General features: G+C 41.1%; 1 protein-coding gene across 1 annotated transcript; it reads right to left on the reverse strand.

The window, feature by feature from the left end:
- Positions 1–326: 326 nt before the first annotated feature.
- Positions 327–9981, reverse strand: LOC115363696 (lithostathine-1-beta-like). The gene is made up of 4 exons (XM_030057974.1): positions 9945–9981; positions 7591–7917; positions 2540–2631; positions 327–467 (listed from the first exon to the last, which is right to left on the reverse strand). Exons 1-4 carry the CDS (start codon positions 9979–9981, stop codon positions 327–329), a joined length of 597 nt encoding a protein of 198 aa, XP_029913834.1.
- Positions 9982–26840: the final 16859 nt, after the last annotated feature.

The raw sequence follows: 26840 nt of genomic DNA on the forward strand, positions 1-26840 counted from the left end.
TCCAGTATGCATGGGTATGCATACTGGAGAAAGTGGGTGGGTGCAAATTTAGAGGAGGTCAAGGGGTACAAGTCCCCCCCAATATTTATAAAATATTTATAGATATTTATAAAATTTATAATAGATATTTATAAAAAAAAAAAAAATGCATAAAAATCCACCAGAATGCAGGAAATTAAATGTAAGATGCTCAAAATTTCCAGAATGTTTGCCCGAATGCCAGAATGTTCCCAATTATTGTGATTTTCTGTTTTGTACTTTTTCATGCTAAGTCATGAATAATATTCTCAAGAGAAACAGCACTACGGGAAGAATTAAAAGCATGTTCAGGGGCCGCAGCTCTCCGCCTGCTCCTCCTGGTCCTTCTCCTCTTTCCCTTCCTTGTGGAAGACCCTCCCATCAGGCTGCGTCACCCATCGGAGCTGCACGTCGTCACTCACGCCTTGGTCCTTCAGTCTCTGACGCAGCTGACACACAGAAACACTCTTTATTATCGCCTCATTGTTTGCCAACACCACAGTCAGTGCTCCAACATCAATATTATAATACCAAAAGCAAAAGGCAGAAGAAGGAGGTGAGAAATCAGAGCACTAAACTTTGCAAAACCCCCCCTCTCCCTTTTCATTAAAAATATTCACTTGTAAATGCATATACCACTGTACGTTGGTTATAAATCAGCCATGCCAACAGTCTGTATAGTTGGGACGTGCCGTGTTGTGCACACATACTTACCTCCACTGTTCTATGTATTACTGCTTTGTATTTCTTTTGTTTGGTGTCTTTGTTGTGCTGTGTGACATATGTAAGTATTACAAGTATATAAGGTAAACCGGAGTCAAATTCATTGTATGCATAAGCACGCTTGGCCAGTAAAAACAGGTTTTTATTGGCCAAGCGCCACATAATAAAAGTAATAAACAAGCAAGTTGAGACGCCCATGCAAATAAACAGGCCATCAGATGTCAGCTCAAAGGACACAGGTACATTCAAACAGCATATTCTCTGAGGAAATTTAAATTGAACCCTCCTCCAGTGTTCGTTGCTCAGCCCTTATTTAGGTGTTCGCGGTCAAATTTGACCGGTCTGCTTTAACTGCTCTTATATTAACACAAAAACCATGAATCACTTTTCAATTTTTGTTGAAGACCTTATTAAGCTGTGAAAGAACATCTCAGGCCAGTAGATGAGATGAGTAAGTGCAATGAATCTAGAAAAAAAACAGACACAGAACAGAAAACATATCCATAAATAAACAGCTACTGTAAACAAACAAATTCAAAACAGGGACAGGGACGAGTGGCATTGTATGATCAGGTGGGAGTGTGCCTTGCAAACGTAGGCCTGGCCTCTGTGGCAGGAGAGGCTGGTTTTATTGTCTCTAGGGGCACAGAGCTTGCATCTCTTCCTTTTCTGCCATAGTCAAGGGGCGAGCGGCTGAGAGCTGTTGGTGGAGCCTCTGTGGCCTGCAGACTCCTCACCAGACTGGCAGAGGGTGCTGAGCGGGGAAGGTGTTGGTGCCATTGAATTAGAGGGGTCACTAAAGCTTTATCAGCTTTTTGTCAAGCTTTAAAGCTTGTCTTCCATTTCTGAGACATCCTCCTCTATTTCCTGTTCAGTCTCAGTCTCCTCTCCATTATCATTTGCTTGTAAAATATGGTAGTATGGTCTAGAACCTCTTGGACAGAAAACCACCTCATCAGTTGTCTACTCATTGTGTTCACAGAGTAGAATGAGAGCGAGGCACAAATAAATCTTTATGTATGGGGTCTGGGGTCTGTGAGGAGATACAATACATTGTTAATTCTGGCAGGTGCGGTTCACACGAGGGTTGGGGGGTTGGTAAGCACGAGAAAGAGACAGGTTCCCAGGTGGGCGGGCGGTGTGTGTGTGTGTGTGTGTGTGTGCATGTGCATGTGTGTGCGTGCGTGTGTGTGTGTGTGGAGGGGCTAGGGGGTTGTGGCTGTGGATGGGTGTGTGAGTGGGTGTGTGTGTATGGAGATGTTTTCCAGTTGATGGATGAACATATTATAGTCTTATATGCATTTCTTATCTCGGTCATTTTACAAACACCAAAGGTGTAACAATGTTCACTAAATCACTCAAAATTCAATGAAAGTGATGATCAACAATTTTATATGTTCAAAGGCCTAATGCGGAGGATATCATGATGCCTTGAGGCAATACGATAAAAAACACATTTTTTATGATTAATTAAAGTTTCAAATCGGTCAGATTTGACCTGAACACTGGAAGAGGGTAGGAATCGGTGTGTCTGGTTTTGCCCCTGTGGGCTCTTCCATTTTTGTAGGGCATCAAAACCAAAAACCAACTGTCTTCGCTCTAGATCTTGTTGTTTAGTCCATGTCTGACACATTTCCTTCATCATCCAGCCTGAAGACAGAAGGTTCATCGATATTGTTGTACCAAGGACAGACAAAAATAAAGTTTTGTTTGTTTTGACCATTCAATTCGCTCTGACAAAAGCCGAAGCTTATCTGGAAAAAAGCTACTGTGAACATTTCAGCTCAAGCTTCCTCACCTGCTGCAACAAGGCGTCCTTCATGACCTCCAGGTCCGCTGAGGAGGCGGACTGCAGCCGCACTTTCACCACCTGCATCTTCACGACAGCTCCTGCAATGGATATGTCATATTAATAAAAACAGGCTTTTCATCCACCAAGCAGCAAAATAATATGGCCAGTGACTAATACTTTTTTGTAAATATTGAATTGACAGAATTTCAAAATGACATATTGTAGATCTCTACTTACTGTAACAGGCAAAGTAAAATCTGTTACTACATGGATAGTCACGCCATTTTCCCTGATTTGAAGCCACACAACGCGCATATCCTCTATCTGGATGATTATCATCCCATTTAGAAAATGACATGGCGCTCCCGTCTGACCACTTCCATCCGTCTCTGAACAGGCCGATCCAAGAGTGGTAGCTGATCAAACCTCTGATCTCCTCGTTCTCAGCGAGGTTCCTGACGCTGGCCAGGTCGGTGTAGCTCTGCCTGCAGTGGCTCTGAGCCGCGCTCCAGTTCTTGCGTTCATTCACTAAAATCCATCTCGATGAGCCTTTGGTTCGATCTGCTGGTGAACATATATTTATAAATATATTTTTAAGCAGAAATCATGATTTAGTAGTGTCAGAACTAATGATGACAAGAGTCACCATGGAAGAATATCAGCAAAATAATATGATTTGCACTGAAAGAGGGAAAACAGCAAACACACTGAGGGGTCAAATAAGAAGACTGCTGAGTAATCACTAATAAAAATATTGTTTGTTTGGTTGATTTATTTGGCAAATAACCAGAAAAACTGTGCAGAGGAACAAAAATAACTGTGATTTTAGTTTGTAAGGTAACTACCTGTAAATGACAAGAAGATAGAGATGATCAGGTTGTTGTAAATATGAAGATAACATTTCCTTTGTTCATTATGAGGGAGAACATCTCACATGTATAACAGGTAGGTTTTTTGTTTTTTTGTTTGTTTGTTTGTTTGTTTGTTTGTTTGTTTGAGTCAGTCTTTATTCCAGGAAAACATCGACTTGGACCCTCTCAGTGACAAAATCCGCATTCAACCAGATACACAGGGATATAACGTCATTATCTCTCCAGAAATGCAAACAAGGATTTCACCTTGAGAATATGTTACAATAACCCAAGCTGAGATCTTAATGTTGGCTGCCTTCATTATCTAGAAATGTATTTTTTTTTTCTTCGACTAAAAAAAATGCATGACGAAGATGGTGATTAATGTTATTATTGTTATTGTTTTTATGAATTCACTGCTGTTGTTTTATTCTCACCGTTGTAGCAGATGAATGGGAATCTATCACTACAAGACCAATCCCCCCATGTTCCACCTGTGTTCATTGCCACACAGTACTCATCACTGTAGTAGTTATTGGGTTCACCACTGTGCCACATCCTGAACTCAGCCTCTCCTTCACCGTAGTAACTCTTATTTTGCAGAGACCACCTCCAGCTGTGAATGTCATTGTACAGCCCTATCCAGCTGCGATAACTCCCCACAGCGTCATTCAGCTTGGTCACGTCTTCCTCGCTGGTTACGGTGGCCAGGTCTGTGTAGTGCTGCCTGCAGTAGCTCTGCGCTTCAGTCCAGGTCATTAATTTTTCAACCAAGAGGTAATGACAAGGAAAACAGGAGGGGAGGCTGCCCAGCCCTGTGCCGACATGCAAAACATCTCATTTAGAGCAACTCACTTTGAACAGTGACTCCTGCATACAAAGGAGCTCATGTCTGAATACTAACAATGCACTAGCAAAGAAAAGGTGACATTTATTACTTAAATAGACTTCTTTACTTAAATATCATGTACGTATGGAAGAGATACTGACATAAATGATGGATTAGGTCTGATGTGTTTTACGCTCTCATGCATCTCACATACATCACAGTAAAATCATACAGGCTAGAAAAATTAACAGGCATCACACATCTGCTTGGTTTCTGTGGGCAAATCACACCTTAGACTTTATATTTAAGAACTCCTCCATGGGGTGATTTCACAATAAAGTCAAAATTTTGGGGGGAATATATGACAGTCAAGTGGCACTAACCTGATAAGAGAATGAAGATTAACGCATTCCCTGCCATGACCAAATGACACCACAGTTCTCTTACACTTTGTTGTCAGCAGGATAAGATGATCACTGGTGAGAAGGGCCGGTGAAACATTTTGAATTTGAAAAGAATCAAAGTCATATTTGACATATCAGTAACGCAAAATGTAGGCTACTCATGAAAATCCATGAAAATGAATCCTATCTGAGCAATTCACCATGAAAAAAAAAAAAAAAGGCCTTTTTTTCTTGTTTAATCTTATTTTAATATCAAGACTAACCCGTCACCTCACCACCAATGTCAGGACCTGGCTGAAGTGTATTTCATATTCACTTTATCTAATAGCAAGGGAAAATTTATGTTCAAAATAATAATAATAATAATAATAATAATGGCTTACCCCTCTTGTGTAAAATACAGAGGCGTAGGCTGTCTCGGTCTTTCTGTCTCTCCACCCCTGCAGAGCGACAGCGCAGGCCGGGCAGGAGGGATGAAGCGTCAGTGTGATGGAGGTGTAGTGAGCACAGGTGTGACCGGGGCACTCCTCCAACATCCAACAGGTTTCTTTGAGGCTGCACGTGCTGCTTTAACAGCACATGAAGCGATGACGTCACAAGTTTCCGTAAACCTCTCCCATACCTCTTCTCCTGGCCACCTGTATCTTTTAGAATTGATTTTAAAGTTCATGAACTTGTTCACGAAGCTTGAAATGACCTCACTCCCTCCACACATCAGAGATTTTCTTTCATTTTATGTTCCAGCCACATCACTGAGGTTTCTCCACAGCTCATCTTTTAAATGTTGCTGATGTGTCCTAATTAAGCACCAGTGTGGCTGCCTTCTCTTTTTTTGTCCCTAAACTGGGGAACACACACTGTCCCTGGATATCAGAACGGCAAGCTCGCTTGGTATTTTTAAAAAGAAACAAAAAACCTATCTAATGAATCTGGCTTTTATTTTGGAGTTATGTTGTGACATATTGTGACATCCATGTATATATATATTTATATATATATATATATATATATATATATATATATATATATATACGTGAGCTGAGTTCTTTCTTGTCAGTCATCACAGCGTATTTGTTTACCTGAAACAATGCTGCTCTCTTGCTTGGGACACTATTTGAATATTGCAAACATAGATATTGTGAATAAATAAGATAATAAATAATAAATAAAAACCACAAGGCCGACCAGAGAGGAGACAGTCACATCAATGATCCCTTGTTCATACAGAATATTTTATCATTTTTTTTATCTTCATTGTTTGTTGCAAATACTGTAACCCAAGATTCAGTAATAATTGTCTCATTATCCAAAGTAACAACCGACTTCTCTGCAGAGGTTTGCATGAGCATGAGGCTGCACACACACACACAAACACACACAAACACACACACAGAAAGAGAGAGAGAACACAATTGAGAGTGTGTGCATGCATTGGGGAAAGAGGGGAGAACAACAGAGTACAAGTTATATATAAATATACATATATATACACGCACAAACATTTACACACAAAACTGTGCAGAGGAACAAAAATAACAGTGATTTTAGTTTGTAAGGTAAACTGCCTGTTTTTCACAACAACATATCCCACATACAGTACAGGCCAAAAGTTTGGACACACCTTCTCATTCAATGCGTTTTCTTTATTTTCATGACTATTTACATTGTAGATTCTCACTGAAGGAATCAAAACTATGAATGAACACATGTGGAGTTATGTACTTAACAAAAAAAGGTGAAATAAGTGAAAACATGTTTTTTATTCTAGTTTCTTCAAAATAGCCACCCTTTGCTCTGATTACTGCTTTGCACACTCTTGGCATTCTCTCCATGAGCTTCAAGAGGTAGTACACTCTCAGTTGTGTTTTTTCTCTCTCTCTCTTTCTGTGTGTGTGTGTGTGTTTGTGTGTGTGTCTGTGCGTGTGTGTGTGGCCTCCCGCTCATGCAAACTTCTGCAGAGAAGTCAGTTATTACTTTGGATAATGAGCCAACTGTAACTGCAACATAAAATTCAAATAGTGTCCCAAGCAAGAGAGCAGCATTGTTTCAGGTAAACAAATACGCTGTGATGACTGACAAGAAAGAACAAGAAAGATATATGCATATATATGTGTGTGTAGCAGAAATCAGATAAAACAAGCTACAGAAGATGAAATCAGGAAAACAGGCCAGTGTGTGTGTGTAAGCTGCAGGAGGGTGGAGGTGACATGACAATTTATATAGCACCTTTCATACAAGCCTGCAGCCCAAAGTGCTTCATATTTCAAGACTAAAATAACACAGGCAAAAAATAAAAACAATACATAACAATAAAATATGCTAGACTAAAAATTACAAAGACAAAACTATAAAATATTAAACAAATAAATAAAAACAAACACAAGAATAAAAATACAAATTAAAAACAATGATTAAACTGAAAAACTAAGGCTATAACGTTACTCCAAAATAAAAGCCAGATTCACTAGATAGGTTTTTTGTTTTCTTTTAAAAATACCAAGCGAGCTTGCCGTTCTGATATCCAGGGACAGTGTGTGTTCCCCAGTTTAGGGGCATAAAAACAGAAGGCAGCCACACTGGTGCTTAATTAGGACACATCAGCAACATTTAAAAGATGAGCTGTGGAGAAACCTCAGTGATGTGGCTGGAACATAAAATGAAAGCAAATCTCTGATGTGTGGAGGGAGCGAGGTCATTTCAAGCTTCGTGAACAAGTTCATGAACTTTAACCCTCTATGGTACGCATTATGATGCCAGTGTTTTTATGTCTCAAAATAGACTAAATAAACATAATTTGAAGAAAATTTATTTATTTTTTATTTTTTGGAAGTTTTTGGGGTTCGTTGCCTAATAACAACAGGCTTTCCATCCACCAAGCAGCAAAATAATATGGCCAGTGACTAATAGTTTGTTGTAAATAATGAACTGACAGAATTTCAAAATGAAATAGGCCTATTGTAGATCTCTACTTACCACTGTAACAGGCAAAGTAAAATCTGTCACTGCATAAATCGGCACGCCATTTTCCCAGATGTGAAGTCGCACAATGCTTATCTCCTCCACTTGGATGACAATTATCCCATTTAGAGAATGACATGGTGCTCCCATCTGACCACTTCCATGCGTCTCTGAACAGGCCGATCCAAGAGGTGTCACTGATCAAACCTCTGATCTCCTCGTTCTCAGTGAGGTTCCTGATGCTGGCCAGGTCGGTGTAGCTCTGCCTGCAGTAGCTCTGAGCCTCGCTCCAGGTCTTGCGTTCATGCACAAAAACCCATCTCGATGAGCCTTTGGTTCGATCTGCCGGTGAACATACACTACTCACAAAAAGTTAGGGATATTTGGCTTTCGGGAGAAATTTACGGAAAATGTAAAAAGTTCACGCTACAGTGATATTATATCATGAAAGTAGGGCATTTAAGTAGAAGCATACACTGGTGATTTCCTCATCTCAAACAATTTATTGAAACAAAAGCCAACAACAGTGGTGGATATACCACAACAAAAAATGTCAATGTCTCAATAACTTGTCATGTGCCCTTGAGCATCAATTACAGCTTGACAACGACGTCTCATGCTGTTCACAAGTCGATTTATTGTCTGCTGAGGCATGGCATCCCACTCTTCTTGAAGGGCGGCCCTCAGGACATTGAGGTTCTGGGGTACAGAGCTCCGAGCCTCTACACGGCGACTCAGCTGATCCCATAGGTTTTCTATGGGATTCAGGTCTGGAGAAAGTGCAGGCCACTCCATCTGAGGTACCCCAGTCTCCAGCAGCCGTTCCCTAATGATGCGACCTCGATGAGCCGGAGCATTGTCGTCCATGAAGATGAAATTAGGCCTGTGTTGTTCATGCAGGGGCACAATGACTGGATTAATGATGTTATTCAGGTAGTATGGGCTTGTCACTTTACCATTCACAAAGTGTAGGGCAGTTCTGTACTGACTAGACACACTTGCCCACACAGTAACACCACCACCACCAAAGGCTCGTCTGGTGACAACAGTGGCTGATGCATAGCGCTCTCCTTGACGTCTCCAACATCATTGGCGGCCATCATTTCTGCTCAACTTGAATCGGCTTTCATCAGAGAACAGCACTGAGGCCCACTGGTCCCTCGTCCTGCGTAAATGCTCCCTGGCCCATGCAAGACGATGACACCTGTGCCTGGTGGTGTGGTCAGGTACCCTTGCAGGTCGTCTAGCACGCAGACCATGCTGATGTAAACGGTTTCGAATGGTCTGACGTGACACTTGGGTGCCTCTCACCTCCCTTAAACGTGCCTGGAGTTGAGTGGCGTTCATCATCCGGTTCCGCAGGGCACTGTTCACAATGAAGCGGTCATCAGTGTGGGATGTGGCCAAAGGACGTCCACTTCTATGCCTTTCTGTGACTCTTCCAGTCTCTCTGTATCTCTGTTGCAACCTGCTGATGACACTCTGTGACACTCTAAGCTCAGTGGCCACTTCCGTCTGAGAACATCCTGTTTGAAGCCTCGCAATGGCGAGGTGCTGCTGATCAATTGTTAGGTGTCGTCTTGGTCTCATGATGTCAAAATGTGAACAGCATGATGAGGAGGACTGTTTAAATACCAATTCTAATTGAATCAGGACATTTATTGGTTGATTCATAGATCAAACACCTGTTGTGAATTTTGCCGTTAAGCTCCTTGTTAGAGAACAGCAACTTGTGCAAAAAGTACTGAAACACTGAACAGTTGGACATGTGCATTCAAAAGTTTACAGAAGGTCACATTAAGTTCACCTGTAAAGGTTATAATGCATTTTAGGTTCATCTGGAAATTTCACCCGAAAGCCGAATATCCCTAACTTTTTGTGAGTAGTGTATATTTATTTAGTAGTGTCAGAACTAATGATGACAAGAGTCACCATGGAAGAATATCAGCAAAATAATATGATTTGCAGTGAAAGAGGGAAAACAACAAACACACTCAGGGGTCAAACAAGAAGACTGATGAGTAATTACTAATAGGCTGATTTACTGATTTCTTGGCAAATAACCAGATAAACTGTGCAGAGGAACAAAAATGACAGTGATTCCAGTGAACAGGAAGCTTTTTTTGTTTGTTTGTTTGTTTTTTCAGTCAGTCTTTATTCCAGAAAAACATCGACTTGGACCCCCTCAGTTTTTTTTTTTTTTTTTTTTGGACAAAATGTATGACAAAGATTGTGATTAATGTTATGATTGTAATTGTTTTTGATAAATTCACACTTTGTTGTTTTATTCTTAAGAACTCCTCCATGGGCTGATTTCACAATGAATTCGAAATTTGAGGGGGAATATATGACAGTCAAGTGGCACTAACCTGATAAGAAGATGAAGATTAACGCATTCCCTGCCATGACGAAATCACACCACAGCTCTCTTACACTTTCAGCAGGATAAGATGATCACTGGTGAGAAGGGCCGGTGAAACATTTTGAATTTGAAAAGAATCAAAGTCATATTTGACATATCAGTGAAGCAAAATGTACTCATGAAAATCCATAACAATGAATCTTCTCTGAGCGATGCACCAAAAAATAACCGTCCTGTTTTCCTTGTTTAATCTTATTTTAATATCAAGACTTACCCGTCACCTCACCACCAATGTCAGAACCTGGCTGAAGTGTATTTCATATTCACTTTGTCTAATAGCAAAATTTATGTTCAAAAAATTAATAATAATGCTTACCCCTCTTGTGTAAAATACAGAGATGTAGGCTGTCTCGGTCTTTCTGTCTCTCCACCCCTGCAGAGCGACAGCGCAGGCCGGGCAGGAGGGATGAAGCGTCAGTGTGATGGAGGTGTAGTGAGCGCAGGTGTGACCGGGGCACTCCTCCAACATCCAACAGGTTTCTATGAGGCTGCACGTGCTGCTTTAACAGCACATGAAGCGATGATGTCACAAGTTTCCATAAACCTCTCCCACACCTCTTCTCCTGGCCACCTGTATCTTTTGGAATTGATTTTAATGTGACATATCCATTCTATAAGATGTCGTGAAGATGCAGGTGGTGAAAGTGCGGCTGCAGTCCGCCTCCTCAGCGGACCTGGAGGTCATGAAGGACGCCTTGTTGCAGCAGGTGAGGAAGCTTGAGCTGAAATGTTCACAGTAGCTTTTTTTCCAGATAATTTTCGGGTTTTTCATAGTGAATTAAATGGTCAAAACAAACAAAACTATATTTTTGTCTGTCCTTGTTACAACAATATCGATGAACCTTCTGTCTTCAGGTTTGATGGTGAAGGAAATGAGTCAGACATGGACTAAACAACAAGATCTAGAGCGAGGACAGTTGGCTTTTGGTTTTGATGCCCTACAAAAATGGAAAAGGCCACAGGGGCAAAACCAGACACACTGATTCCTTTTTATCAATTTAAACTTCCTCAGAGAGAATATGCAATTTGAATGTAGGCTACCTGTGTCCTGTGAGCTGACATCTGATGGCCTGTTTATTTGCATGGGCGCATCAACTTGCTTGTTTATCACTTGTATTATGTGGCGCTTGGACAATACATACATACAGACATTGTCTTTAGTGTATATATTTCGCATATTTAGTCTCTATTGTATATACTTTTAATTTTAATTTTTAATTTTTTGTTTTTATTCATGATGCTGCTGTAACGTGTGAATTTCCCAGTCTGGGATCAATAAAGTATACCTATCTATCTATCTATCTATCTATCTATAAAAACCTGTTTTTATTGGCCAAGCGTCCTTATGCATAGAAAGAATTTGACTCCGGTTTACCGTAGGCTATATAGAGTAGGCTACTTGTAATACTTACATGTGACACACAACACAACAAAGACACCAAATAAAAGAAATAAATAGCAGTAATAAAAAGAACAGTGGAGGTAAGTAGCCTATGTGTGCACAACACGGCACGTCCCAGCTATACAGACTGTTATCCTGGCTGATTTATAACCAACGTACAGTGGTATATGCATTTACAAGTGAATATTTTAATTGCGCGTGTTTAATGAAAAGGGAGAGGGGGCTTTTTGCAAAGTTTAGTGCTCTGATTTCTCACCTCCTTCTTCTGCCTTTTGCTTTTGGTATTATAATATTGATGTTGGAGCATTGACTGTGGTGTTGGCAAACAATGAGGCGATAGTAAAGAGTGTTTCTGTTTGTCAGCTGCGTCAGAGACTGAAGGACCAAGGCGTGAGTGACGACGTGCAGCTCTGATGGGTGACGCAGCCTGATGGGAGGGTCTTCCACAAGGAAGGGAAAGAGGAGGAGAAGGACGAGGAGGAGCAGGCAGAGAGCTGCGGCCCCTGAACATGCTTTTAATTCTTCACATAGTGCCATTTCACTGGAGAATAGCCTATTATTCATGACTTAGCATGAAAAAGTACAAAAAAGAAAATCCCAGTAATTGGAAACATGCTGGCATTCTTTTACATGTGAACTGTATTTTTCACAGAGATCCAAAGCCATATGATAGCTCTGCTTGTAGGGAAAAACATAACTTACATATTTATATACAGTATATACAAGGATACAAGGAAGTTTATTTGTCATTATACAACAGGTTGAATAATGAAATTAAAGTGTGGTTCCCTCTTGACTGATTAATTGATTGATTGTGTAGAAAATAGAATTATTAAACATGGAGGAGTTCAGATGGTGCATTTAGTAGTCTCACAGCCTGAGGGAAGAAGCTGCTCTGTAGTCTGGTGGTACGGCAGCGAATACTTCTGTATCTTTTGCCTGATGGCAGCAGGGTGAACAGGCTGTGGCTGGGGTGGCTGTTGTCTTTCAGGATCCTTTTGGCTCTGCGCAGACACCTCACCTCCCCGATATCACTGAGGCTTGGTAGATGGGTGCCAATGATGTTTTGGGCAGTTTTAATCACTCATTTGCTGAGTCTTCCTGTCCTGGGCCGTGCACATCCCATGCCAGTTTGTGATGTTTCCAGTCAGGATGCTTTCAATCGCTCCTTTGTAGAAGTTGACAAGAACTTGGTGTGGGAATTTTGCTTTCTTAAGTTTCCTTAAGAAATACAGCCGTTTCTGAGCTTTTTTAACCAGGGCAGAGATATGTGAAGTCCATGTTAGGTTCTCTGTTATGTTGATTCCCAGGAACTTGAAACTGCTCACTTGCTCCACCTCAGCTCCATTGATGTAGACAGGGTTGTGTGTCTTTGCCTCCATTTTTCTAAAATCAACTATCAGCTCTTTGGTTTTGCTGACGTTGAGCAGTAGGTTGTTGTCTGTGCACCATTCTGCAAGATGGTTGATTTCCTCCCGATATGAAAACTCATCATTGTTAGAAATCCGGCCGATGATGGTGGTGTCATCCGCGAACTTCACAATAGAGTTCTCTCCATGTCGGGGGTTGCAGTCGTGGGTGTACAGCGTGAACAGGAGGGGGCTGAGCACACAGCCCTGGGGCGCTCCGGTGTTGAGCACTAGAGTGGAGGAGGAGAGACTGCCAATCCGAACTGACTGGGGTCTGTTTGTGAGGAAGTCCAGTATCCAGTTGCAGAGAGTGGTACTAGTCGGATGTGAGTCGTCGCTGACGGGCCGGAGCTGCTGACGAGACGTTTGTACACTGGCAGTCCTGCAGGTGGCGCTGTCGGAAATGACTCTGCCAGGTCCAGAACAACAACAGGAAAACACCCAAAACACGTGCAGCAGCTTGAAATAATAAACAATAAATAATAAAAACTAAACTTTTTGTTCCAGGGCCAGTCAGGCAAAGCAAGAAAGGATTCACTTTTTTTTTTTTTTTTTTTTTTTAAAGAAAAGAAACTGGTCTAGTCAGAGGAACTTATTGATTCATTTATTCATTTGATTTATGTTTAGTAGGAAGAAGACAACAACGTTGGTGTCTTTATGGGTTCAGTCCTGCTTGTATTTCTCTGACATCATGATTCCAACATGTAAACATCTGTTTGTTTGTTTGTCTGTTTCCAGTTAAAAGCTCAAGTTTAAATAATAGCTGCTGTGTAGCAATGGTCGGGGCGGGGCAGTTTTAGGCAAGAAGTAGAGAATAGGAAGACTGAGAGAAAGGTGGTATTCAAATGTGCATTTTTAATCAGTTGAGGCTTAAACTCACAGTTTCTGGCATAAAGGACAATGCTCTATCTAACTGAGCTAATTGGCAAGTGTCAATTCATGTGAGGCTTCACAAATTGACTAAGCCAGTCACATGACAGCAGCCACCTATGCATGGAAAGGCAGATTTCAAACCAAAAAAAAAAAAAAAAAAAAGACAAAAATCTGAAAATACAAACATTGCATCTAGACAGCATGGAGATGTTGGTAATCTGTTTTTAACAATGATTGATTTGCTCCATAAGTGGAAAAACTGATGTTTAAGTGTAAAGTGTACAAAGGTTTCTTCAGTATTGGGGCTACATTTTGATGAAAGTTGTGAAGTTGTAGCACATATGGCTGACTTATTATAATTTTTCAAAGTTTTGAAATTTAGAGGCTTGCTGTAGCGCCACCATCAGGACTATTGGCTTGTGTTTGCATCTGACGTAATCTGGTATGGGACTAGACCTTTGTGCAAAGTTTGGTGAGTTTTCATGCATGGGAAGTAGGATTTCCTCGGAAGAAGAAGAAGAAGAAGAAGAAGAAGAAGAAGAAGAACAACAACAACAACAACAACAACAACAACAACAACAACAACAACAACAACAACAACAACAAGGACACACAGGAGTACAAGGAGGTCCTGGCAGCTTAGGCTGTCCGGCCCCTAAAAAATAGACTGACAGCTGCTGGAATTAAAAAAAAAAAAAAAAAAAAAAAAATGAACCCAAACTGTGTTTTGGCGGAGCTGCCAGCAGGGGGCGCTGGAAGCCAGTGGCTTTTAAATCAACTGGAACTTGAAAACACGTGGTTTCACAGAAGGAGGATAGGAAGACAGCCATCTGCTTTTTTTTTTTTTCTTTACTGGAGTAAATTCAAGTCCATGAAGTATGAATGTTACATACTTTCTTTTTTCATTGAAAGAGTTTCTGAAATTTTACTTCAGTGTAATAATAATATAAATCACAGGGAAAAAATGCAGGGAAAGGGAAAAAAAAGACATAACAATAGTTAAAAAAAAAAAAAAAAAAGCCTCCAGGGTCTGCTGACTAATTGGAATGAATGTGAAAGGTCTATGTAATCTGATGTTGTTATTTCTGAGTTTTACATGTTCAACAGTGGTCAAACTGACTCTTTAAAAATGTAAAAAGGGGGGTATTTTTTGGAGCAAAATCATCTTATGCATAAAATATTTAGCTATAATAATAATCAGGTTAATGGTGAATGCGGCATTTACTGAAAAATTGGAATATTATGACAATTTGTCTATTTTTTTTTTATTATTTTTTTTTTTTTTAGAAATGATTCTGTAAATACAAAAAAAAGAATAACAAAGAGAAGCGCCATGATCACAAAAAGGGCCCTTGTTGTTAATAAATGGGAAGAAATTACAAAAATGATCTTTATTAACAGAACAGAACCAGTGCACAACCTTCATTTTATTTGGAAGTGTAGGCTATATTTATAAAGCGACAGAAATAGTTTTCAAGTTTTCATGCACTGGCCGAGCACACCGCGCATGCGCAGTCACGCTCTTGTCCCTTTAAACTCGGTGCTTGTCGGTCCTGGTCGGAGGTCTGCGAGGCTGCATCCGGATCTGTGGCTGCAGGTTCACTTCACGTTGGAGCAACAGGTAAGAGTCCCGGTCCGCAGAGTGAACAGCGTGGTGCGCGTTTTCCGCCCGCGACACTTTTACCATGCATGTACAAAAAACAAACAAACGAACCCCCCCCACCCCCACCCCCACCCCCCACCCCCCCACCCAAAAAAAAAAACAGCAATATATTAATTTCATTAATCTCTATGTAACCATTTTATCTAAAGTCTCCCTGTAAGTTATATATTCTTTGATACACACACACACACACACACACACACACACACACATATATACATATATATACAATATGTATATTGCTGTCAGTGACAAACATACAGTGTGCGTGTGTGTGTGTGTGTGTGTGTGTGTGTGTGAGAGAGAGAGAGAGAGAGAGAGAGAGAGAGAGAGAGAGAGAGCGAAATAGATGTAAGAAAAAAATGTTGAAAATGAGCACAGAACACAAAGTTGGCCATTGTATTATAGCGGTCGAATCAATAATCAGCCATACTATCAGTAATCACAAAAATATAACTGTAATATTTACTGCTACACTAAAAATGAACAAACATGCATCTAAAACAAAAAATAAATAAGATAACTCGATGCAAGTTGTTTGGGTAAAACATCAGCATAGCAGTTCAGATGAGAGGTTGTATTTATTTAATTGGTACAGAGCCACACATCAACTGGCTGAAAAAAATTAAACTAATAGAGTACAACAGGATATGGCACCTGAAATATGTGCTAATTATTGGTCACACCTGATGTTTTCTGGCTGTTGTTTTTCGAGGGAGGTGACCTCCTGTGTTTTCTTTTCCCCTACAAGGAGGGAGTTTTTTCCACATTAGACTTTCTGTATGGTGCAGGGCCTTTTCTCGATGTGTCCAGTGCTTTAGTCTGTCCACTCGTGTGGTTTCTGCTGGAGTTTCGGTTTTATATGAGAGGATTTCAGTTGTTTTTTGTTGTTGTTGTTGTCCTATTATTTTGAATTAAGAATTTGGTGGAGACGATTAGTGATTAGGGCAAGGGTGTGCCATATCATATAGTTTATAATAATGGTACGTTTTTATGTTAAAGTTTGTCATATCATATTGACATTGTGATGTGCTGACATGGTGGAACATACTCTTGTTCCAAATAGCAGATGAAAGTGAAAGCAATGCTGCTGCCAGCTCTGCTGTGGAGTCGTGTTACAAACAGACACCAGCAGTTGTTCACTCTGTCCCTGTGTCAAATAAAGCCGAGATACAACGTTTTAACAAACGTCTTGTTTGACACAATTGCTGATAGTAAATTTCCCCCTCTCTCCTCCACCACCCTCTCTAGTTAGTGAGGTCTGGAAGGCTTTAAAAGGCCTTGATCGTAGAAAATCTGCAGGTCCTGGCAATCTTCCCACTTTTCTTACTTCTCACGCCTGGCTGCAAATATTATAGATTAACCAGTGCTGCATGTTTTTAATCTCTCATTAGAAAACAATATCATTTCTGAGGTTTGGAAAAATGATTATGGTACTCCCCTTGTTAAAAGGCAGTGATCCTATTTTCAAACTGTGTATTTTAGCTGAAGTGAATGAGCAAATCATGGGATACTTGTGGGTTAACATTTTATCCCCAGTATGGTTTTAGGAAGCATCATAGTATGGTAACCGCTTCGTTGAAAGTCTAAAGTCATATTGTTGAAGCCTTGGACAGCAAAAAATATTGTGCTGCACTTTTTATTGATTTGTCCCAAGCATTTGAAACCATCAACCATGATATTTTCTGTCAGAGATGGAGTCTCTGTCCATATTTTGCATTCATTTTGTTCGTATTTGTGCACATTTTCAGGAAGCTTACTTTTGAAATGCAGCAGCATCGTCAGTTGTGGGGGGCAGTGCAGCCAATAGCTGAAGCAAAGAAATCTGTCTAATTGGTAATATTGCAGAAACGATTGCTCTGCCTTCCTGTCATGACGTGTTTAATGACCTCACAGAACACCAGCATCAACAACACTGCCTCTGCTTTTGCCTCTTTGTAGCAGCTCCATTGGTACAACCTCCTCCACCTTCATCATGTTTGTTGTCAGACACTTTTGGCTATGTGCTGCCCTCTAGTGGAGTTATTGCTTAACAGCCATAGCGACTTAAGGGACGCATGGAAGCACGTGGGCAGAGACGGTCACATCGTTGGAAATCGATGTATTACTTTTTGTACATAAAGGGAGTATAAATGAGCCTTTAAGTCTCTCTTCCAGCTTCCTCAATGTCACCAAAGGTAAAAAAAAAAAAAAAAAAAAAAAAAAAAAGACTTTAGAACTTAAACTTGGTAGCCTATGTGGTACGAAATAGATCCGTAATATCTGCTCAATCACAGAACTTTTGACTGGTGTGCACATTTAAACACAAGGATCCAAGAGCCATTTAACCATTTATTGAGGCAGGCAGTCAGGTGAATGGAAGGAAGGATGGATGGATGATTTCTGTACAATAAACAAATAAAGGAATCAATACTTTGCCAAGCATACTAAGATGATAATTAAATATAGCCTAAATAATTCAGCATACATTACTAGTGCATCCGCAGAGTTAAAGGAATTGCTCAGGTCAGATCAGGTCTTCAGGATCCTATTTATAGAAACTGTAAATATAGTAACAAAAGACAGTTACTTAACCTTTAAATCTCAACAGGGAGCCCTACTTACAGGTTTTCAACTCTTTCATGGGCATGGCCTGGACTGAATGCCCCCTGCTCAGTATATAATCTGCTCACTCATAACAAGGATATTACAGCACCAAACAAAAGGAATCATGGTCCAAAATCAAAGACATTAAATTAGGATTTGAGGCATGTATAACTCAAAAACATGTAACATATAAGCCCATAAAATAAATCATCTACATAATTGGCAGAAACACTACAAACAAACTTACTGGTGTGTCAGCATGGTGCAAACAAAAGGATCTCAACAGAACACACTTTTTCAACAATGCGGATTAAACACTCAAGCTTGAGATTCTTAAACAAAAGGTGTACCACAAGGTTCAGTTTTAGGACCCACTCTCTTCACTATTTATGTCAGTAATGGGGGTCAAAATATAAATGCATCTGAAAATCTTTATACTAATGATACTGTTATATCTTAGACTGGTCTCTCTTGAGAATGAGATCCTGTGTCTCAACAACATTTTAAATTAAAAAAAAAAAAAAAAATGAAAAAAATAAATGAAAAATAAAAAACATAACTAGTGAATTTGGACTGCCAATACAGGTCAAATCACTGAAACAGAGGAGTTTCTACTCTGCTGTTTCTTGTTGCTAGTGTCTGCCTTCAGTGTGCCCTGATCAGCCTAAATAACTAGCCTATGTGCAATTAAACTATGGTAGCTCAAGAAGTTTCCATGTGCTAAGTATAATTAGGGCAGGAGGGCGAGAACAGTTTGTTTTTGAAGTAGGAAGCTTCTATTCATGCTTTTAGCTATATGGCAAAAATAAAGTATTTGATAAGAACTCACATAAAGTAGCCTGAATGAATAGTACGGTGGCCGAGAACTGCCATCGCTGCAAATAAAAAAAAAAAATGATGCAAATAATAAAAAAAAAACGATACAAATAAAAAAAAAACGATGCAAATAAAAAAGCAATGATCGCTGCAAATATAAAAAACGCTGCAAATAAAAAAGGAAAACGCTGCGTTGCAAATAAAAAAGCAACGATGCAAACAAAAAAGCCAAAACAGAAGTGAATTACTGGGGACTATTATTGCAGATGCACAGGTGTTTTTTTATGTGAGAGAAGAAGAAGACGAAGAAGACGACGCAAAAAAAGAAGAAAAACGAACAAAGTTAAAAGTTACTGTTTAAACAGAAATTATACTGCATTAACTGCAGTAGCCATGTGTTTTCTGTTTTTCATGGCAGATTTTTTATATTTGTTATATTTAAGCAATAAGCCCCGAAAAGCCGTGGGTTACAGCGATTTTACAACTGCTGAGGGGCGTTCTAAAATGTAAAATCGCCGTTGTAAAATCACTGTAACTCACGGCTTCAAGGGGCTTATTGCTTTGATAAAACGGTTACCCTACATATAGCCCATAAAATAAACACACAAGAAAAAAATCAATAATTTATTGGTAATAATGCAACAATAAAACTGAGAACTATTCATTCTTCCACCAAGCAAGATAGAGTGGACAGAATGGTTGCCAAGCAACACAGATGCTAAGATTGCTTTTTCATCTAGCGCCATCATCATGTCACATCAGGCTATTTGGGCTCCTTAATGTTGAATTTGTGTTGTCTGTTCTCATTTTTATCTGTTTATCCTGTTGACCTTGTGGTTCTTTGGATGCAGACTAAAGCAGACTGAAGGTTTCTCCTCTGGTCAGAAGGACAGCAGGACTGGGAGACCATGGGCATCGCAGACGAACTCGTGGATGAGATTTTCTCCTGGATCAAGCAGAGTGAACGCTGTGCAGAGAAGCTGAAGGAACTGGCCCGAGAGCTGGAGTCACTAAGGAAGAAATGCAATGCTGGTGAATGTGTTGGGAGTTCAGTGTCTGTGGTTGGTGGAGCATTTCTGGTCGGGGCCGGTCTGGCCACTCTCTTCACAGGAGGAGCTGCTGCTCCTCTTCTTGGTTTGGCAGGAGCAACATACGGGGTTGCCGGCGCAGCAGTCAGCATTGGTTCTAAGCTTATTGAGCTCTTCAACGAGAGTGGCACCATGAAAGATGCACAGAAACTGGCAGAGAAGATTAGTAACATTGGAAAAAGAATCCAAAAGCTGTTCCAGCGGCTAAAGGAGATGAACGCGACGATGGGATGTGATGAACAGGAAGAATATGCCATAAACCAGATTCTGGAAGCAATGGCGAAACGAAGTGGAGTGACATGGCGAATAAACACCAGTACATTTAGAGTTGATCCATCAAAGCTATCCAAGCAAATGATCGACATGCAGACCCTGAAGATTGGCGTAATGGCTGGAGTAGCTCGTATATTAACATCTTTCACAGTTCAACTGGCAGGAAAAAACCAATACCTGTTAAGAAAAGGAGCTCAGAAACTGACGAAGGAGCTCTCTGGAGCTGCATTTAAAGCTGTATGTAAAGGAGGTGCCAAGGTAAGACTGATAATCCATGATACAGTTATAAACACAACATTAATAATTATTCATATCAGTAATTTATGACTATAAATGCTCATGCACACCTTCGGTTTCTTGTAGACAGGTGCGTGAGTAGAAATGTAATCAAGAGATAAAATATAATCAAGAGAAGAGAAGATTCAGGTTTACCTTCACCTCAGGTCTACAGACCACAATACTGGTGCGCTCAGTGGGGAGGTGGGGGCATGTTTTTAAATGAGAAAACACCATGAAGTGCCCTTGCAGCGCTCTATATCCTCCCATCCCAGGTGTCCTGTAGGGCGGGCTTTCCCAAACGGAGGCTGTGACAACAGTCTAGAGCTGCCACCAAATACTGTGCAAAGTGTTGGCTATGTTTTTGCAAAGGGCCAATAAGTTAGGCTAATATCTTGCTAGCATGTTGATGACATATGCACTCTCCCTGAACTCGCAGTTGGAACTTGCTGGTCACTTTTCCATTTCTGATCACTATGCTTCTTGATTTCCTTGGCTTGAACTTCATTCGAGCCCAAGTTGCCACATCATCAAGTGTCTTCAGGATCCATCTTGCTTGTACATGTGTTGAATTTGTTATGGTGAATTTGTCCATAAAGCCTCTTATTGGAGGTTGGCGGGTGCCAAACTCCATTAATGGTCCTCTGGATTCCTTTCCTGCCGCTGCTATGAGCAGGTTCATCCCCATGACAAACAGGATGGGGGAGATGGTGCAGCCCGCTACAATTCCCTTTTCAAGGTCCTGCCACTGGGTTGTGAAATGGGCAGTTTTGAACTGTAGCTTGAATCCTCCGAAGTAGCTGGTGATCATTCCCCTGATGTGGCGGGGGATATGATAGTGTTCCATAGCCGCGTTGATGAGGTCATGAGGGATTGATCCGCATGCGTTGGCCAAGTCGAGCCAGACAACCGTTAGATTTCCTTTGCTCTCCTTGGCCTCCTGGATCAGCTGGTTGAGGACACCTGTATGTTCCAAGCACCCGGAGAAGCCTGGGATGCCGCCTTTCTGGACTGATGTGTCAACATACACTATATTACCAAAACTATTCGCTCACCCATTCAAATGATCAGAATCAGGTGTCCTAATCACTTGGCCTGGCCACAGGTGTATAAAATCAAGCACTCAGGCATGCAGACTGTGAAACAAGACATTTGTGAAAGAATGGGCCGCTCTCAGGAGCTCAGTGAATTCCAGCGTGGAACTATCATAGGATGCCACCTGTGCAACAAATCCAGTCGTGAAATTTCCTCGCTCCTAAATATTCCACAGTCAACTGTCAGCTCTATTATAACAAAATGGAAGCGTTTGGGAACAACAGCAACTCAGCCACGAAGTGGTAGGCCACGTAAAGTGACGGAGAGGGGTCAGCGGATGCTGAAGCGCATAGTGCAAAGAGGTCGCCGACTTTCTGCACAGTCAATTGCTACAGAGCTACAAACTTCATGTGACCTTCAGATTAGCCCAAGTACAGTACGCAGAGAGCTTCATGGAATGGGTTTCCATGGCCGAGCAGCTGCAGCCAAGCCACACATCACCAAGTGCAATGCAAAGCGTCGGATGCAATGGTGTAAAGCACGCCGCCACTGGCCTCTAGAGCAGTGGAGACGCGTTCTCTGGAGTGATGAATCACGCTTTTCCATCTGGCAATCTGATGGACGAGTCTGGGTTTGGAGGTTGCCAGGAGAACGGTACATTTCAGACTGCATTGTGCCGACTGTGAAATTTGGTGGAGGAGGAATTATGGTGTGGGGTTGTTTTTCAGGAGCTGGGCTTGGCCCCTTAGTTCCAGTGAAAGGAACTTTGAATGCTTCAGGATACCAAAACATTTTGGACAATTCCATGCTCCCAACCTTGTGGGAACAGTTTGGAGCGGGCCCCTTCCTCTTCCAACATGACTGTGCACCAGTGCACAAAGCAAGGTCCATAAAGACATGGATGACAGAGTCTGGTGTGGATGAACTTGACTGGCCTGCACAGAGTCCTGACCTGAACCCGATAGAACACCTTTGGGATGAATTAGAGCGGAGACTGAGAGCCAGGCCTTCTCGACCAACATCAGTGTGTGACCTCACCAATGCGCTTTTGGAAGAATGGTCAAAAATTCCTATAAACACTCTCCTCAACCTTGTGGACAGTCTTCCCAGAAGAGTTGAAGCTGTAATAGCTGCAAAAGGTGGACCGACATCATATTGAACTCTATGGGTTAGGAATGGGATGGCACTTCAGTTCATAGTATGAGTAAAGGCAGGTGAGCGAATACTTTTGGTAATATAGTGTATCTGTTCTTCACCATGTAGGTAGTCATCCTCTTCGCCAAGACAGAGAAGAATATCTCACGTTTGACAGTTGGGTGAGAAACAGTTTGGAACTGGCTGATGTTGGAAAAGTCCATTTCCTTGGGTACGAAACATTCCTCTGCTCTTTTCCAGGATGTTGGGATGACACCTTTTGTCCAACAGTTTCCAAAGCCTGTGGAGGAGCATTGGGCATCTCTTGTATACGTTATAAGGTATAGCACTTGGTCCTGGGGCAGATGCTAATCGGACTTTCTGTACTATGTCCTGGACTTCTCTCCATGTTGGTTCACTGGAGTCAAGCACTTTCTCAGGAGTTTCAGTTCCGCCGATCTTGGGGTGTGCACTACAAGCTTGGTTCTAAACTATCCTTTTAAATGGAAGAACAATATATCTTGTTTGAGTGATGTTGCAGTGGGTTATTTCCATTCAAGGCAAGAGGGCTACTGGTGTCTCGGTGTTCTTTTGTAATACAGTTATAACACAACATTACAGTACAATTATATTAAATTACTATAATACAAATATTAGTGTTTGTTCTGGATGAAGATTATTTCATCATACATGATGCATCATAGCTTTTTGCGCACAGGTGGGCCACCTATCATGTGCCCTTTTTATGTTTTTTGCCCTGCCCTTCAAGTCCACCACTGGACCAAAACATTGTGTATTCAAAATAGTTTATTGCAAGTGTAAGGATGCAAGAATCTTCTTTTCTTTTGCCAATATAAGTAATTTTTATCAGGTCATTACACACCTGCTCTTACAATTGAAAAAATGTCATGCATTGATCCTTTCCCAATCATTAACAGGTTGCAGGAGGTGCTGTTGCACTGGCATTTGCACTTGATGAGGCGATTGACAACTGGAAGGATATGGTCAAGAAAAACCATGTGACTGAAGCCAGCCAATCACTGAGAAGTAAAGCTGATGAGATAGCAGAAGCTTCCAAGATAATGAAGGAACAGGTTGATGACATCAAGTAAGATGTTATGTCCAGGGTTCTAAATTAACTTTTTTGATCACCAGCCAATTTTTTTCCGGTGAAAATAAGAGAGATTATGAGTGCCACTGAATGCATTTGATCATTTTAATAACATCGTTGGCATGAAAAAATGCACAGAAAGTACAATACATACAACAAAATAAACACAGAAAGTGCAAATATTAAATTTCTTTTTCATTTTGGTAATTTCCAAGACTTTGTAAAGTTTCTGAAGAAACTTTGAATGTGTTTGCCACCCTTGCAACCGCCTGGACATGCGCTAAACCGCCAGCCCTATGCTGTTTGTGGGTTGTGTAGTGTTGTTGCTTTTGCCCAGGTGGGGAGTTGAACCCTGGTCTCCTGCATGGCAGGCAGAGACACTATCCACTGTGCCGCTGGGACTTGTGTGGCCTGAGCCAGAAATGAGGCTCTATAAAGCACACAGCATGAGTGACAGTGGCGCTTTGGAGAAAATCTTCTAAAAGCAGTGGTCAAACAAATGCTTTTTTCTCAATGACAGTAAGTCCAAGCGGAAAATTACAGGTATCATGAGAAAGGTAAGGCTTTGGGCTTTCAACCTGTGGCAAAATTATTTTCTAACTCCCAAAAATGTCTGCGTTTTCATGAGTTGAATAAGTGTGTGTTTCTCCTTCTCTCCCCCAGACGTCACATGATGTCGCATTTAGTTTAACTTTACTTTTTTACTTTACTTTTTAGCTTGCTCAGTCCCCTTTTTTACAGTCTATGCTCCCTGCTCTTGCTCCGAGTCCGTTCATTCTTTTTCTTCTTTGTGTTTTCTGGCGTTTCCATGGTTTCTCGCGCCGGTTACACTGCAGACTGTAGCGTACCTGTGCGCAGCCAGTGGGCGTCCTGTATGTCATCACGTAGCATTGCGGCAGTGTTCATGGGAAATGTAGGAAGTACTGCCAGGGGCGGCAAATGACCAAGAACTGTAGAGCGGCTCTGACTGACATGATTGCCTCATGCATCACCGGCCAAACTGGCTAGTACGTTTTTATTACTAGCCACCCGGGTTGGCGGGTGTTAATTTAGAGCCCTGGTTATGTCCACTGATACCTTCTGATTTAAAATTTTTACTTAATTGAACTTGAAGGGATGCTGTGTCCTATTGCTCCAAATTTCAAAATTTTCAAAATGATCTACATCTACCACATTAATGAGATTTTACTTTTAATTAGTTTTCTTCCTTGAACTTGAATGCCATTTGTGTAACAAATACACTGTAAATAATTTTTGTAAAAATTATTACAGATGTAGTACTATATAGGGATGCACCCAAATCCGAATCCATATTCAGCAAGTAACAAATAATGGCCTTCTGGTGAGTAATTAACCCTTCCAAATATTTTTTTTAAGTTCAGCTGTAATATATGTAACTCCATCACAATCTGAGTTTACTTGGGAAAGGTAAAGCTACTTTGGCTGGCAGTGACATCTAGCCCTTCATTTTGACATATTTTGACATTTTGACAGAATTTATTTGGAAGGTACAATTTATCTCACATGGCGGATGGAGACAGACCAAAAGAATAGACAATAAGAGTAACTGTGCACCAAAAAATGTGAATATTATATTTCTTTTGATTTGCAGAATACATAGTCATTAGAGTGAGTTTCCTAAGCCTGTATAGTTTATATAGTCTATGTATTTATTTGTGGTTAAAATTAACAACAATTAAATCTGAATCCAACTTATTTTGCTCCAAAACAAATACAAATACAAACAGTAGGGCCTCCGCACACCTCTCGTACTATAATAACTTGACACACAGAGCTGAGCTGCATCTCAAATCAATCCTCAGGTCTCAGACTTTCAGATGATGTTCTTCTATTTGGCATCAACTGTTGACCCTTCCCCTGTCCCCTTCACTAAAATGGATCTAAGAAAGGGCCGAAATGGCGAGGGCTTAACCTCCGTTAAGTAAATGACTGGGCTCCAACTCTGCAGGAAGGTTTCCTCCAATCAGGACACAGCCTCTCCCAGCTAGCTGCCTGCCTTCGGGGGCTAACGGAGCTCCGTAAACAGGACGGCCCACTCTCCAAAAAGCTTTACTGGAATTTCTTTGCTTTTACTATCGTCACATTGGTTTGGAGACTGCTTTAGATGCCGTTTAATGAACAGGATAATCCAACGAGGCCGTTGGTTATCAAACAGTAATAAGCTTGGCAGAGGAGGCGTCTTGATGTTACACTGTGATAACAGACCACCTTGTTGAGGATTATCCCGTATTTGTCTGGTAAAAAAGCAGAATTTCTAAATCAAAACTTTGACATTACTGCTGTTGATGTTGGTGTGCTTAAAATTTTAAAATGATCCTCACATTTTTTTTTCACAGGGAGCAGATCAATGAGATCAAAGAGCAGCATGACGCCATCGAAGATGAAAAAATCAAAACAAAAAATGGTGGCTATGTCTGTGCCTTCGTCGGCTTGGGGATTTTAGGAGAGGTTGTTGGTGAAATCCCCCAAGAGTCCGACACCAGCAGTGACAGTGATGAGGAAGAACGCTGGGCGAGCATGGCGCTGCTCAACGTTCACTCCATGGTGAACAAAGCAGCCAGAATCAAACGGCTCATACAACAAAACAATCTGGATGTGTTTCTCTCCACGGAGACCTGGTTATACGATCACAACGGAAGTCAAGTCCTGTCACAAGCTTCACCTGAACACTTTCGGTTCTATCATGAGCCCAGGGGCACCAGAGGAGGAGGTGTGGCAATTCAATATTCAAATCAATTTCAGGGCCGTCGTATTTACCTCAGTGAGCGCATGACAACATTTGAATATGTTGCTATGGAACTGCATCATCGTGACTGGGATGCACCGATCCTGCTCATCAACGTGTATCGCCCACCAGGGGGAAACCTTGAAGATTACTTCTATTTCCGAGGTGAGCTTGAATTGCTCTTTCGCGACACCGGGCGTTATAATAGCGTCATACTGGCAGGTGATTTCAACATCCATGTTGATAAAGTCTGGTCCACCCAGGGTGAGTTCGATGTGTCTGTGCGAGGAAAGAAAACGGAAACCCGTGAGTCCAAGTTTTTGTCCACCTTGCGCTATGAAGGTTACTTTCAAAATGTAATCGTTCCAACACACACACATGGCCGCACTTTGGATCTGGTCATGACCAGGAACGTTGACATTCCAAAGCCC

The sequence above is a fragment of the Myripristis murdjan genome, chromosome 8 (genome assembly GCF_902150065.1).
Source record: "Myripristis murdjan chromosome 8, fMyrMur1.1, whole genome shotgun sequence".
NCBI classification, from domain to species: domain Eukaryota; kingdom Metazoa; phylum Chordata; class Actinopteri; order Holocentriformes; family Holocentridae; genus Myripristis; species Myripristis murdjan.

Coding starts and splice junctions, on each gene's coding strand:
- LOC115363696 (XM_030057974.1), bottom strand. CDS start 9,981: ATGGCAGGGAATGCGTTAATCTTCATCTTCTTATCAG. Junction 2,632..7,590: donor TTACTTTGCCTGTTACAGTG/GTAAGTAGAGAT, acceptor TATCCATTGCAG/GAGCTGTCGTGAAGATGCAG. Junction 468..2,539: donor AGGACGCCTTGTTGCAGCAG/GTGAGGAAGCTT, acceptor TCTGTGTGTCAG/CTGCGTCAGAGACTGAAGGA.